The 15,657-nt window shown below is 40.4% G+C and overlaps 1 protein-coding gene across 4 annotated transcripts in view; it reads left to right on the top strand.

Annotated features, from left to right (window-relative positions):
- ADAM23 (ADAM metallopeptidase domain 23) overlaps positions 1 to 15,657 on the top strand; it is a 194,662-nt gene that overhangs the window by 90,187 nt on the left and 88,818 nt on the right. For all 4 annotated transcript variants that reach the window (XM_070387704.1, XM_070387698.1, XM_070387689.1 and 1 more), the window contains exon 4: positions 12,933 to 12,996. In XM_070387704.1, coding sequence (XP_070243805.1) covers positions 12,933 to 12,996 — 64 coding nt within the window. The remainder of the gene's footprint in view (positions 1 to 12,932; positions 12,997 to 15,657) is intronic.

Below are 15,657 nucleotides of genomic sequence, written 5' to 3'. Positions count from 1 at the left end.
AATCTAAACAATCTAGTTAATGTAACAAAAAAGAAGCAGACTCACAGATACAGAAAACAAACTAGTGGGTACTGGCTGGGAGGGGAGGGTGGGTCAAGACAGGGGTAGAGGAGTAGGAGGTAAAAACTATTAGGCGTAAGGTAGGCTCAAGGATGTATAGTACAACACAGGAGAATATAGCCAATATTCTGTGATAACTGTAATGGAAAATAACCTTTAAAAACTGTATAAAAATAAAAAACTGCATTAATACAAATAAAAAGGATATGGAAAATTTAAGTAAAAATGAATTAATCTTTAAATTTTGGTAATCATTTCTTTATCTAACTTCATCTGCTTTCTTTTTTCCTTTTTGCTTCTCATTCAGTCTTCAGCCATTAATTGAATGATTGAAAGAAAGTTAAAGCTACAGGTTTTCATATGTGGAAAGGCCTTTTCTTAATGTCTTTGTTGATCTCATGCCGTTCTCTCCTGCTGCTCACATTAATTACTTTGCAGATGGCTCTAATTGACCCAGTAAAAGAACCTTATCTGTGTTCAGTCCTTCCCAGGCTTTAAAGACTCTGCAGCTTCTGAAGACGTAGAATGCAGTGCTTATGCTCAGCTCTTCCTAGTCTGAGTACTTGGTCCTAGAGTTCCCTTTCCTTAGGAGGTTTGAACTTCTCTGCTTAAACCTGTGTCCTGTCTGGTCCCGATCCTGCTTTTAAACACCATCACCCCATGCCTGATGCCCTAGCCACTGGACTTCTAGCCACTCCCAGAATATCCTCTCTGGCTGCACACTTTGATCCCTGTCTATGTTACCTGCTCTTTCCTGCCTACTTCCCTATCTGTATTTTGTCCTGAATCTACCCTGACCTTGTTTTCTTTTTTCTTTTTTTTTTTTCAGATTTATTTCTTTTTGGCTGCCCTGGGTCTTCATTGCTGCACATGCGTTTTCTGTAGTTATGGCAGGTGGAGGCTGCTCTCTAGTCGTCTCTCATTGCAGTGGCATCTCTTTTTGCAGAGCATGGTCTCTAGATGCGTGGGCTTAGTTGCTCCCAGGAAGCCCGGACCAGGGGTTGAACCTGTGTCCCCTGCATTTGCAGGCGGATTCTTAACCACTAGACCACCAGGGAAGCCCTGGCCCTATTTTCTCATTGCAAAGCTCCCAATCATCTTGAAAGTGAAAGTCAGATCAGATCAGATCAGATCAGCCGCTCAGTCGTGTCCGACTCCTTGCGACCCCATGAATCGCAGCACGCCAGGCCTCCCTGTCCATCACCAACTCCCGGAGTTCACCCAGACTCATGTCCATCGAGTCAGTGATGCCATCCAGCCATCTCATCCTCTGTCGTCCCCTTCTCCTCCTGCCCCTAATCCCTCCCAGCATCAGAGTCTTTTCCAATGAGTCAACTCTGTGCATGAGGTGGCCAAAGTACTGGAGTTTCAGCTTTAGCATCAGTCCTTCCAATGAACACCCAGGACTGATCTCCTTCAGAATAGACTGGTTGGATCTCCTTGCAGTCCAAGGGACTCTCAGGAGTCTTCTCCAACACCACAGTTCAGAAGCATCAATTCTTCGGCGCTTAGCCTTCTTCACAGTCCAACTCTCACATCCATACATGACCACAGGAAAAACCATAGCCTTGACTAGACGAACCTGTGTCCAACTCTGCAACCTCATGGACTATTCAGTCCATGAAATTCTCCAGGCCAGAATACTGGAGTGGGTAGCCTTTCCCTTCTCCAGGGAATCTTCCCAACCCAGGGATCGAACCCAGGTCTCCCACATTGCAGGTGGATTCTCTATCAGCTGAGCCACAAGGGAAGCCCACCCAATCATCTTAGTTGAAATTAGTTTGCCCTTTTGGGGAAGCTTGATGGTTTACTGTTTATGATATTAGGGTATCTGCTGTCCAGTCTTATTTTAGCTGTGAGATTATAGTCACCTTGAGGGTAGGGATTGCAGTTTGTTTCTTTTCCTGTCCCCACCCCAACCTCCTTGTGTTCAGGGATTATTGATCACACTGAGTTGAGGGGACAGAAGTAGCCAGGCTAGCCGCTGCCCCCAGCGTGGTTGGTGGTAGTTGTCATCGCCTGTAACTCTTTTCTTTACCTGTGCTTGAATTTGGTCACTATTTAATTAGTTAATTAATCAATCCTCTTCTTGAAGAGCTGTGTTTCCCTTCCTTTAAGAAAATATAACTTGTGGTTTCTCAAAGAAAATGTATATTCATTGTAAAACTTTAGGAATTATGGGTAAGGAAAGAAAGAAAAACCTTTGAAAATTCTACAGGAAGGAAGCCTACAATTATATTTGTGTATCTTTGCAGATTTTTTTTGTGTATGTGAATATACACATACAGACATACTTTTAAAAAGTTACTGAACATATCATAGTATTTTCTTATTTGCTTTTTTTTTTGGATGTGGTATTATGAGCATTTTTCCCATGTTTTCAAGCATCTGTAAAAACATATTTTTTAAAATTTAGTTTTTATTAAAAATTTTTTTTTCTTAATGTTTGGTTGCTCTGGGTCTTCACTGTGGCACGCAGCTTTTTCCTAGTTTTAGCCATACTCGGGGGCTTCTCTAGTTGTGGAGTTCAGGCTCTAAGCACGTGGGCTTAGTTGCCCTGCCACATGTGGGAACTTAGTTCCCTGACCAAGGAATCGAACCCGAGTCCCCTGCATTGGAAGGCAGATTCTTAACCACTGGACCACCAACAAAGACCCCTGTAAAAACACATTTAAACCTATTCGCATTTACATCATCTGCAGAGAAGAGCTCCATGGGTATCTGTGTGTTTGTTTTTGTTTAGTTACTTCCTCAGGAAACCTTTATGAGTAGCACCTAAAAGGTTATAGAACTTATGGATTTAAGGCGAAAGTGCTTTCAGGACTTTTAATGGCTATTGTAAGTTGGCCCTGCGTGCTCAGTGGTGTGTCCAACACTTGGTGGCCTCCTGGACTGCAGCCCGCCAGGCTTCTCTGTCCATGGGATTTTCCAGGGAAGAATACTGGAGTGGGTTGCTGTTTACTTCTCCAGAGGATCTTCCTGACCCAGGGATCGAACCCAATGTCTCCTACATTTGCAGGAGAGTCACCTGGCAAGTTCAAATTGCCTCCTAGAAAAGCATACTAGTTCATGTTCCCAACAGTACTGAAGTGCCAATTTAGCTCCAAATCTAGCTCCTATTACTCATTTTTTATTTTCTAAACTGGTGGGAGAAAATGGTCTCTTACAGCAGTTTTGATTTACAGGTGTTTTATTACTAATACAATGGTAGATTTGTATATAATTCATCACCATTAGCATTTGCTTTCTTTTTTCTGTGGACTGCATTTTGTACATAAAATTTTGTGTATCATCTGCCCATGTCATTTGCCTTCTTTTTGTTGGGTTGTTTGTTTTTGTTTTGGCTCCTTAAAAAATAGCAACTCTTTGTTTTTCATGTGCTTATTTTTTCTCAGTTTGCCTTGACATTGTTTATGATATTTTAAAATTTAACTTGTGGAAATTTAAAAAAAATGTATAGTCTTATCTGTTACTAAAGTTATTTCTGAGTTTAAGATCATGCACTAAGCAGTCTCTTCTTCCTACCATTCAGTTATATTTTTTATAGTAAATTTATTTTAAAACATACATACCTTTAATGTATATATTGTTATTTGGTGTAAGATCTACTGTAGGGATCTAATTTTCCCCAAAAGTTTAGTCAGTTGTTCCAAACCTATTTATTCTTTATTGATTTTCTTCTTTACCAATTTAAAATGTCATTATTTTCATGTATTAAATCTTTTATATGAACTGTACTTTCTGTTTGTCCTTTGGAGTGTCCATCTAATCAGGCCAGTGCTCGGTATTTCCTTTACTGTTGTAGTAATGTAAGGTCCTATTGTTATCCCTCTTTTGAAACCGAACGGGTTGTCATAAACATTTATTCTTTAAAATAAACTTTAAAATACTTTTGTCAAGTTAAACAAACTTTCTGAGATTTTGTTTGGAATTACATCAAAGGTATAGAGTATATGTTCATCTATACATATGTGTGTAAATATCCACATCCATAATACATGTATAACATTTGTTGCCACTGTTATCGTTGTTAGTAGAAACTTTTCCCCTGGATTATTTCTAGGTTACTTTTGCTTGTGCACATAGAATTGTATTTTGTTTTTGCATGTATATCTTATCTTAGTTATCTAGTTATCTTAGTTAGCTCTTACTATTTCTGGTAGTCTTTCCATTCGTTTCGTTTTTATCTTTTTGACTATTTCACCCATACCTGGGAAGAATGGACACTGTATAAATGAATGGAAAGTTTATCCCTATAGACTGAAAAATAAAAGAAGTAGGGAGATCTTGTCTTGGGAGATGACAAAAACTTTAGTTGGAAGGTAGTTTTTTCTTCTAGACAAAGTTCCAAGAAGGCAAGACTGATAATGGATCTATGTCTATTTCTGTAAAGTTTCACTGCACGTGAAGCCTGGTTTGATAGTTTTCTAAAGAAATATTGGGCAGGTCAGAAAAGAACGTGAATTAGCAATATTCAGCAAACTATAATATTCATTATCAATTTTGAAAATGGTACGCCAAAGCATTTCAGTTATGTATAACTGTGTTCAAAGATATGCTATCTTTATTTGGATTCACTTTTCCCTATGTTTAAAATTGTTCTTGTTTCATGACATATTGGGGTCAAACCACTTGTGTGAAAGTAGCTGCAGTTCTATCATAGAGGAATCTCAGAATTACTGATGTACTTACAGAGATAGTGGCAGCCACACTAAGAATGTGTTAACTCCCTCAAATCATGTGGCTTAAAAGTTAGGGAGGAGGAATTAAGCATCTTTCATTCTTATATGTGGTCTTTCCTTGTGGCTTAGCTGGTAAAGAATCCGCCTGCAATGTGTTCCCTGGGTTGGGAAGATCCTGTGGAGAAGGGAACAGCTACCCACTCCAGTATTTTGGCCTGGAGAATTCCATGGACTGTATAGTCCTTGGGGTCTCAAAGAGACATACGTGACTGAGCGACTTTCACTTTCACTTTCATTCTTGGGTAATGTAAAATGTCTCTGTTGATTGATGCTACTCCTCTGAGAACTCTTTTAAAAAAAATTTATTTGTTTTTAATTGAAGGATAATTGCTTTACAATATTGTGTTGATTTCTGCCATATATCCACATGAACCAGACATATATATATATGTATATCCCCTCCGTCTTGAACCTCCCTGTCATCTCCCACCCCATCCCACTCCTCAGGTTGTCAGAGCACCGGTTGGAGCTCCTTGAGTCATACAGTAAATCCCCACTGGTTATCTATTTTACGTATGTTAGTGTTTACATTTCCATGCTCCTCTCTCCATTTGTCTAAGCCTCTGCTTCCCTCACTGTTTACACAAGTCTGTTCTCTATGTCTGCATCTCCATTGCTGCCCTGCACATAGGTTCATTAGTACTGTCTTTCTAGATTCCATATATGTGCTTTAGTATGTGATATTTGTTTTTCTCTTTCTGACTTACTTCACTCTGTGTAATAGGCTTAGGTTCATCCACCTCATTAGAACTGACTCAAATGCATTCCTTTTTTATGGCTCCTCAGAGGAGAACTCTTAATTGACTCCTTTTATCTGCTGATCAGGCCAGCTTGCATGGAGGTTCTCAGCTTTTACATCATCTCAGGTTTATCCCTTGGAGAAGGCAATGGCAACCCACTCCAGTCCTCTTGCCTGGAAAATCCCATGGACGGAGGAGCCTGGTAGGCTGCAGTCCATGGGGTCGCTAAGAGTCAGACATGACTGAGCGACTTCACTTTCACTTTTCCCTTTCATGCATTGGAGAAGGAAATGGCAACCCACTCCAGTGTTCTTGCCTGGAGAATCCCAGGGATGGGGGAGCCTGGTGGGCTGCTGTCCATGGGGTTGCACAGAAGCGACTTAGCAGCAGCAGCAGCGAGTTTATCCTTACTTCTCTGCTAATTCCTCTTCTCTCTACTGCCTTAACTATTAACTTAAAAGGTTTTAAGTTTCTTACTCTTATTGTGTTGACCAAAAAGTTAGTTACAGAAGAACTCAAACGAACTTTTTGGACAACCTAGTATTTTATATGGTGTTCTTAGCTGTATTATGGTGCACGGGCCATCGCTTATGAGTGCCTACACATTACAGTACTGCAGCCTCTCCTGTGGTTCAGGAACTCATTGAATTCCTGTGGTGACCCTCAGAGAAGCTCACATCTCTACAGCTTGCTTGTACTAGGAGTAGTCTCCGCCCCCAACTCCAATCCTGTGAAGTACGCCCACATTCTCCAGCCCTGGCCTAGCATGCCGTCACTGACTTAACACCAAGCCTCAATTCAACCTGCAATTACTTTCACCCACTTAACATATCATTTCTATACTCTCAAATCCAAACCTCTCCATGTCTACAATCTTTGAACACAGCTTTAAAATTCTCACTGTATTGTTTACACTCAAAGGAGTATATAGTTTCTAGCTGAAATAACTTTTGGTATTAAAAATTATTTCAGTTGGGTTGAGTCTAACTTTTTCTTAAAACTTGAGAAAAGTGGTGGTTGAAGAATCTTCTTACAATCTTTGTTGTTTTCAAAAAGGAAAGCACCATGAGGATAATAGTAAATTTACAAGCTTCCACTTGTATGAATGTACTAAGTTTAAAGTCTATATCTCTCCTCATTACAATTCAGAGTGATAATTTAATGAATTAAAAGTTAGGTGTATAAAAGGAAAAAAGTAAAACTGATGGAAAGAGGGAGCAGGCATGGTGCTTTGTTGTCCAAAACTGTTCTCCTTGATGCCCCATGAAGCTGAGACTCTCCATAGTGCTCAGCATTTATTGTTATCAAATAAATGAATATGTTACCAACCTGGGTCCTTGGACTTTTTCATCAGTAGAAATTGATAAGAGGGCAGATGAGAATTCCAGGCAAGGCTTTATTGAAACTTGTGCTGTAGCATGAGAGAGCGAAAACAAGTAACAGGTACTCTTGCTTGCTCTCCACGGAGGGCAGGCTGGTTCCTCAAATAGGGTGAGGGGAGGGTGCACCAGTGAGTGGGTGGGGCTGGAGGGGTAGCTTAGGAGGTCTGCCTACCCCGTTGCTGATGCTGCGTGCAGGGATCACATGCAGTACCTTGCTTTTGCTCCCAGCACCTCCATCATGGTAGTTGGTTCGTGGCCTTTTTGTATGTTATTGCTCATAATTGCTCCCACCGCAGCAGGCGTGTAGTTATTTTTAGTCTCTTATGGTTTCTTGTATTTTGTTGTCCAGGTGCAAATTGCAAGCACCCTGGAAAAGGGTCCCAGGTCCCAGCCTACTTCAAGTGTAACGCCTGGTGGGCTGAAGGGCAGACCTCCAGGGTGAGTCTGTTAGGAGCCATGTAGGATGCTCAGGGATCCTAATACTGAGGAGTTAAAAGTTGTCAAGCAGAAGATAATCAGATGAGTGAATTTCCATTATGAAAATTGGCATCGGTGACACTCCTTTCTTTTCTAGACATAGTCTTTCACTGTTCATGCAAATATTGACCTCTGTTCCAGTCCTAGTGTGAAAACATATGGAAGTAATTTACATATTTTACCACCTCGAATGGAATTAGGATATTAGTGATACTGTTTCTTTAAGAGCAAAGACATTGAGTGGCAAGGAGAATGGCTGGTCAGGACCTGACAGGTCCAGTGTATTGTGGTGAATGTAGATTCACAGATTTCTGGTTTCTGCATCTCAAACTGCTCATTCTCCTCTGACGTACTTCCTGACGTCAAGTGGTGAGAGAGAGAGAGATCCTAAGTCTGTCCAAAAACAGTGGCCATGTAAAACCCAGAAGCAGCTGGAGAAGGAAACATGTTCACAGTCTACTGGCTTAGTAACATCTCAGCTTTGGGGTATTTTTCACCTTGTAGACTAGCCTAAACTTCTCTGTAGAACTTAATGTGTGTACCTGAAATTTGGCCCTTAGGCAGAGTAACCGTATGTCCCCATTTTTCCAGGACAGTCCTTCCTGGTTTATGTCTGTTGTCCTGGAATAATTATTAATATGCCTCTTTCTGTATCCTGATTTGGATGATAGATCATATGGCCAGCCAGTGCTTCAGCCTTGGTGCTTGCTACTGTTCTTCTAGACTTTTCCCCTAGCTCTGCTGGTGAAGGAATGCTGTATGGGCCTCAGGTCCCTCCAAAAGAGATTATTCTCAATTTCCTAATCAGAGGTGTAGACTGAGGGTTCATTTCATTAATTGCAGTGAATGCAGATTTCAAAACTGGAAGAGACTTTAGAGATCGGTAGTTTGACTACTTCTTCAAGGAAGTAAATGATCTTTAACTGACTTAGAACAAATGACTTTCTTGTGGTCCGATGTTTGTCTTTCCTAGTAGTCTTCCTTAGGGTGCAAGGGTCTTGTTCTCTATGTCATCTCTTTCTAAACAAATTAGTTTGCTTGATGAACCCACTCATAGCCTCTCATGACCAGGATGGTCCAAAAGAAAGCATATAGTTCTTTCTTTCTTTAAATGATTCAAGTTATTTTCCAAAGAAGTCATTCACTCTTCTTCCTTAATGACTTTTCCAGGCTCTAGGGATTCTTGGTAAGTAACTTCCAGTTACTCAGATCCTCCCTTGGCTTTTCCATAATGAACCTCCCTGGAGGAATGTAAGGTATAGACTTTTGGAGTTTTGACCACCTGACTGTTCATATATCTTCTTTCATTAGACACACCATCTCAAACTCAAGGACGCCAACAGATATTTATATAGGCCAAACTTCTCTTTGTATGAATTTTCAATGTCTAGATCTTAATAGCAGTTCTCTCTGTATATTTGTTGATGATTCTGAAATTCTTTCAACATAAATTTATAAAACTTTTTCTTGTGATACATACTGGAATTAGGATCATTTTGAGCATGTTTCAAAATAAAGATGAAATCTGAGAATTAACAGTGTAATATTTTGTCTTTTACCCATGGTATGGTCTAATATAAAATGAGTGACTTTCCTAAGAGGCTGTTCTCCAAATCACAATGTAGGAACCTAGACGGCATCCACCTTGTAGCTATGCCATCTGGGACGTATGACTTCAGAATTCCAGGGAAGAGAGAGCTCTGATAGTCATGCCTGGATTTTAATGTTCAAACTGGAAGTGTGGACATCACTTCCACCCATATCTCTTGAGCCTAAATTCAATCTCTTGATCCCATCCTAAATGCTGGGAAAGCTATGAAATGTAGTCTTACCATGCCGGGAAGAAAGACAAAATGCGATTGGGTGGATACTCAGCATTATTTCTGCCACAGTCTCCTCCGTCATTGCTATGACTCTTGGTTCGTTGTCGTGTTTAAATAGTCTTGCCATTCTCTTGCTCTTGGAGTTCAGCATCTTCAAGGTGCTTACATCTGTTCTTCATATGTTGAATAAAATCATATTGTCTGACTTTAGAGTTCAGGTTCTCTTCACTACCTTTGTGCAGATTCACCATGAAGGTGCTGGGTGAGAGGATTCCATAACAATACCAAAAGAGAATTTCCTTATTCCAGCTCTTCCACTCTCTTCCATCTTGCTTTGAACTTCCATCCTACATTTATCTCTTTACTTCCAAAGGCCACCTCTCTTTCACCAGGTAACCTGCATGAGAAGCACTATAGTAGCTGGGGTCTATAGCTTTTCTGTAACTTAAATGCCTAGAAAAAGGATGTATATTTCAGAATTTAAAATGTTCAGAAATTCCTTTTCATCAGTTCCCTCACATTATCAGATAACTCAGAACCAAACGCCTAGTTGGCTGATCATCAAAGTAAAATGACAGTTTATACTTGGAACCGTAATTGTTAAGTAGATCAGTATTGGACTGTTAGAACAGTCTGTTCCCGACAGGAAATTCTGCTAGGGAAACTGCAGAGGGCAGAGGTGGAGGGAAGGCCTTGGAGAGCATCTGCAGGCAGAGATTGCCAGACAGCTTATCTTCAGGCGTACAGAGATACAGATGACCTGCTTTTTCTTTGCAGGGTGTGGATGGAGACAGGGCACCACACCACTAGCTGTTCAGTTCTTTTTCTCCAGTGTTACTTGTCCCTCACTGAAAAGTCTTGTTTTGAAATCACATTAAGACTTTTATAATGAGATTACATTTCAGTTGACATTAATTCACCTTCAGGAAGATTACAAATGCCATTTTAGGATGAGATGGCGAATCTCATACGTTTGTGCTGATTTGCTTAGTTTCGGTCTGGGAGAGTAGCATGCTTCATCCCACCTTTCCAGCACACGGTGTGGGCCTGGCATGGAGTGGATGTTCGTAGATGTTCGCTCACTCAGCAAATGTTGATTAGGCACCTGCTATGCACCAGCCATCATGCCAGGTGCTGGGGACACTGTGATAAGTGAAAGAAACCGTTTTAAGGCAGAGATGGCTCTGGTCAGACAGGAGGAAAGGGTGGTGCAAGTGAGGATGTGGTGCTGTTTATAGGAGGTGGGAGAGAGGAGCGCCTCTGTCACAGGGAGCATATGGTCTTAGGTCTGTCTCTATTTGTCATAGGCTCCTAGAAAAGTGGCTATTTCTCTTCTTTAAGATTCTCACATGTGGGAGATAGTAGAAATAGGTATGTCTGTGGTGGGCAAAAGACCTTGAAAAGAGAGAAATATGGTAAAGTGACCTTTATCATATCTAGTGGTTAGTGGTTAGAATGTTATTATCTGCTTTTGTAATTACAAGCAAAAGTAGGGGGTCTAAAATAGGCTTGTTTTCAACTGTTAGACATGCTCCAGGGATGGTGTGGTTGAGGATTTTGAAAATAATGAATTACCTGTAGAGAGAGGTAATTAAAATGCAGTTAGTGCAGCCTCTCTGCCTCGTGGTGTTGTGGAAATATTCCTGGGAGAAATGTTGTCATCAACAACCCTGCTTATGCACATTCACGGTGCTGACTTCATTAACTAGAACTGAAAGAAGTTTCTGCACTGTGTCGGGTTCTCCCAAGTATAGAGAGCTGAGAACTGTCATTGAAGAAAGTGAAAGTGAAAGTCGCTCAGCCGTGTCTGACTCTTTGCGACCTAATTCTCCAAGCCAGAATACTGGAGTGGGTAGCCTTTCTTCCCAACCCAGGGATTGAACCCAGGTTTCCCACATAGCAGGTGGATTTGCTACCAGCTGAGCCCCACAAGGGAAGCCCAAGAATACTGGAGTGGGTAGGCTATTCCTTCTCCAGCGGATCTTCCCAACCCATCAATCGAACAAGGGTCTCCTGCATTGTAGGCGGATTCTTTACCAGCTGAGCTACAAGGGAAGCCCCTGTCATTACTTCTGCTATTACTGAGATTTTGAGAAGGGAATGAGTAGATGGTACCGTAAGTTGTTAGTTTCAAATGTAGAATTTTCAATAGACACACATTTGATTAGTAATTTCAATAGAAAAACCTGTCCAAGATACAAGCATCTGCCTTATTTCTGTGTTGTTGTCCTTCAGCTCACACCAGAAACCAGGCTGGACCAGACGCTCATGTGACTCCCAGTTACTCTGTTGATTGGCTCCAAGCCTCCTCCAGACCCTCCACACTGGGTCATAGTAGAACCACATCAGGTGCAGCTCTCAAAATGATGCAAAATCCTTGAGTCCTCCCGTCCTTTTGTTAAAGAAGCAGTGTCGAGATTTCCCAACAAGAAAACCTACTGGTAGGCAGAGTTATGGAAGACAGAATGTCAGAGCAGGCCTTCCTGAGACATCGTCTGCTCCAGCCTTTTTTCTTACAGAAGAAATGGAGACCTAAATATAGGGCACGCCCTTGGCTCATGGTTGAATCTACTGTTGTCCTTCAGTTACCATTAGGACTAAGTGAGTTCTCCCTTGATAGTCCCTAGAACAGTGGCTGGGATGTAGTGAGTACTCGGTCAACGTGAGTGATGTCTTGTTACCGTTATTTCTAGTGGTGCAGCTGAAACAGGAACCCAGATGCCCTAGCAATTCTGTGCTCATTTGGAGGCACCTATTTTGTATTTCCTACCTTGTATAAAGGGAAATGTGTTGGAGGAAGCTGAGTTAAAAATAGTGACAGCTGCAGTGCCCGTTACTGGGCACGTACTCAGCCCTGAGTTCTCATATGGGTGGTTTCATTTAATCCTGTTAGTGTCTATGCGATTCACACTCTATTGTCTTCGTGTGACTCATGTAAAGGCTGAGTTGGGTACCTTGCCCATGGTCACACTACTAATAAGGAGCTGGGCTAGGTTTTAAACCTTGCTCTGACTTCAAAATCTACGTTCTTAACTATTATTTTATTCCAGGAGTTAGCAAACTGTGGACCACAGGCCATATCTGGTATTTCTGCTTTTGTAACCCTCGAGTGAAGAATATTTATTAAACTTCCAAATGGTTGCAAAAAATTCAAGGAGAAAAATATTTCCTGATGGGTGAAAATTATGTGAAATTCAGATTTCACATAAATGAGGTGTTATTAGAACACAACTGTACAGCCTGTAGCAACTTACAGGATAAAATAGCAGAGTTGAAGAGTGGTTATACAGACCCTGTGACTTGAAAAGCCTAAAATATTTTCTGTCTGGTCTTTTCTCTGTACTCTTCCTCAATGATTGTTTTGAGTTTCCAATTAGTTAGAGTGTAACTGTGACTTTTTATAGTGCTCATCTTCTCCTGTTACCTGCCTCTTTGTTTGTTCCATAGTAACATATCAATCAAATGATGAACGTGTGTATAAAAAGAGTTCATCTTTAAATTATCCATATTTTACCCTTTTTAACAGATGGAGGAGTGATTTGTTGCTGGATAACATTTGGCACTGTTGATGACATCTGTTCTGCCCTTACTGTGGACAGGAGAGCTTTGTGGTTTACATAACTCTCACATCCATTTATTGAGCTGGTTATTTTTACAACCGCCAAGTATGTTAGATATGGAAATCACTGTATTTTCTTTCCTTTGTAGTGGTTTGCTGTCTTCTGATTATGTGGAGATTCACTATGAAAATGGGAAACCACAGTACTCTAAGGTATGGTCACCAGCATATGGACATCCTATAGTATAAATATTCTTATTTATAGAACACTGTTCATTGCACACTGCATTGTTTTGCTATCTGTCTCACTAAAATACTGTGGCCTCTTATAAAAGCTATTATTTTTAAATTTAATATACATTTAGGAGAAATTTATTAAAATTTACAAATGTTTGAGATAACATTAAATGCTCCAGTCAATAAAGAAATGTTCATTGTTTTGGTTATGTAAGTGGATGGTATCAAGACTTCTCCAGTTCCAGGGCAGCACCAGGCTCATGGTCAGAGAAACTGAATGATCAGACTGGAGGGGCTGTTAGAGTGACTGTTTAGTCCAAGGGACTTTGGTGCCCAAGGACAGAGGACAGATGGGAAAAGGAAAATGTAGGGAACATTCTCCCTGTCAGTCTTCACAATAGTTCTGTGACGTGGGCATTATTATTCCTGTTGTGCAGAGGAAGAAATGGAGGCAGAAAGAGGACAAATAAACCTTCTCATGGCCACCAAGCATTGTAATATCAATGCAATTCGGTGCTTGATTTCCTTCATTGGAGATTAACTGTTCTTTTCATAGAGAATCGATAAGGAAACGTGGATTTAGATTAAACAAGAGAGAGATTACTTGTATGTAAGGAACACAGTTGATCTCCCCCAGTCAGGGTGAAAATTCCTGGAATGGCTGCATCCAGAGACTCTGAGTTGTAGGAAGGTTATGGAGCACCTCTGAGCATAAGGTGCGTCCACGGATGCCTCAGGCATGGGATGCAAGCAGAGAAACAAAACAAGGTGGGGAAACATTACTGGATTTTGTTTCTTGATTGCTAATGAGCACTGGCACAAAAGTGTGGGCTTGCTGGGTTGTACAGTGTGAGGAACTGGGCTGGGCCATCTTATATCCTCTCCACAGATATTTCTAGGTAGCCTGAACTAAATACTGCCCAAGGGTCATGGCATTTTTTAGGATTTATAACTGCCCACCTAATAGTGGGCACATTTGTAATTTGATGTATGTTCCAAACCTTCGAATTTTATGCCTCAGATTAAGAACTTCCATGTATTACTCTCACTAGTCTGTCGCTTCTCGCCTTAGGCTGCATCTTGGTGGGGGTTGTCGAATCTCCCTAAAAGTTAATGTTGGGGAAAGTGAACAGAAATGCTAAATCAAGCTTGGGAACAGTGCTGCCTGGCATTTGTACAAACCAAAGCTTCTGTCAGCTGTGCCAGTGCTGTGAGCACTGCAGATGCTGAATCATGAGTCTGGAGAAGGGAAGATTGCAAGAGACCTTTACAGACTCAGCAAATGAGCCACCTTTGCAGGCCTCTGTAACCTGATCCAAACTTCTCACTAAGAAAGTTTTTTTTTTTTTTTAAGGAAATGGAATAGCTAATTGGCCTCCAGAGGTCATTTGAGGTCCCAAATGGAGGTCCTGTCATGGATTAGACATGTCAAATCTTGTATCAATTGTAAATGAAATTTAAAACAAAGAGTATTTTAGCACTGACAAAAGACGTGTTCATTGCAGTTTGTTTCATGTTCATTTTTTTTTCTTATTTATGACCCATTTTCTCCAAACAGCTTATATACTCAACCTTACTTGCTTCATATTTAATGAATAAGTGGTAACAGTCTGTTTTTTATTTGTGTGTATCTATATATATGGGCTTCCCAGGTGCCACTAGTGGTAAAGAACCCACCTGCCAATGCCAGGAGACATAAGCGATGAGGGTTTGATCCCTGGGTCAGGAAGATCCCCTGGAGAAGGGCACAGCAATCCACTCCAGTATTCCTCCCTGGAGAATCCCATGGACAGAGGAGCCTGGTGTGCCACAGTCCATAGGGTTGCAACGAGTTGGACACGACTGAAGTGACTTAGCTTACACGTAAGCCTCTCACACTCCCAAACCCGAGTTGATATGGTATACACTATCCTGTGGGAGAAAGTTTTAAAAATATATATACATATTTTATTTCATGAAACAATATAAAGCAAATTTTTAATAAAATATTTCAGATTAGAACATTTTTAACAAACATGGCAATGTTCTGTGCCAATTTGTACATGCTTTGAATTAATCTAAATTACATATTGATGAAAGATAAACCATGTAAGCATACATGGATGAATGACATAAATGTATATTTCAGAAAAGAAAAATACAAATGGCTGGTAAAATTTTTATAAGAAATGCAAGTTAAAATGAGAATACAAATGGCATCTTGTAAAATGTTAAATTATCATATTTCTTAAAAAAATCATAATATCCAATAATAGTCACAGTAATATTGGTGGGAATATAAATTTGAGGAACATGTCTAGAAACAACTTGGTTACAGTTATCAGGAATCTGAAAAAAAAGTTCAAATCAAACAAATGGATCTTGAGAACTTGTTTGGAGGTTCCAGGAAGGGAACACAATTATTTATATATCCCTGATGGAAGAATGGTCGTTCTTTCAACTTCTAGGAAAATGACATTAGGATTGATAAAGGAATAAAGAAATACCCAGCTCCTCAGACCAGCAGAATACTGGAAATAACTTAGGCGATGAAAACTACAACCAGATCATTTATATAACCCCTTTTGAGCTGTTCATTTTCCTTCTGAGAATCAAGTCCTAGGTAATAATCAGAACTTATACCCATAAATTTACTTG

The sequence above is a fragment of the Bos mutus genome, chromosome 2, assembly GCF_027580195.1.
Source record: "Bos mutus isolate GX-2022 chromosome 2, NWIPB_WYAK_1.1, whole genome shotgun sequence".
NCBI lineage: Eukaryota > Metazoa > Chordata > Mammalia > Artiodactyla > Bovidae > Bos > Bos mutus.
This window is presented reverse-complemented; position numbering and strand designations above follow the sequence as displayed.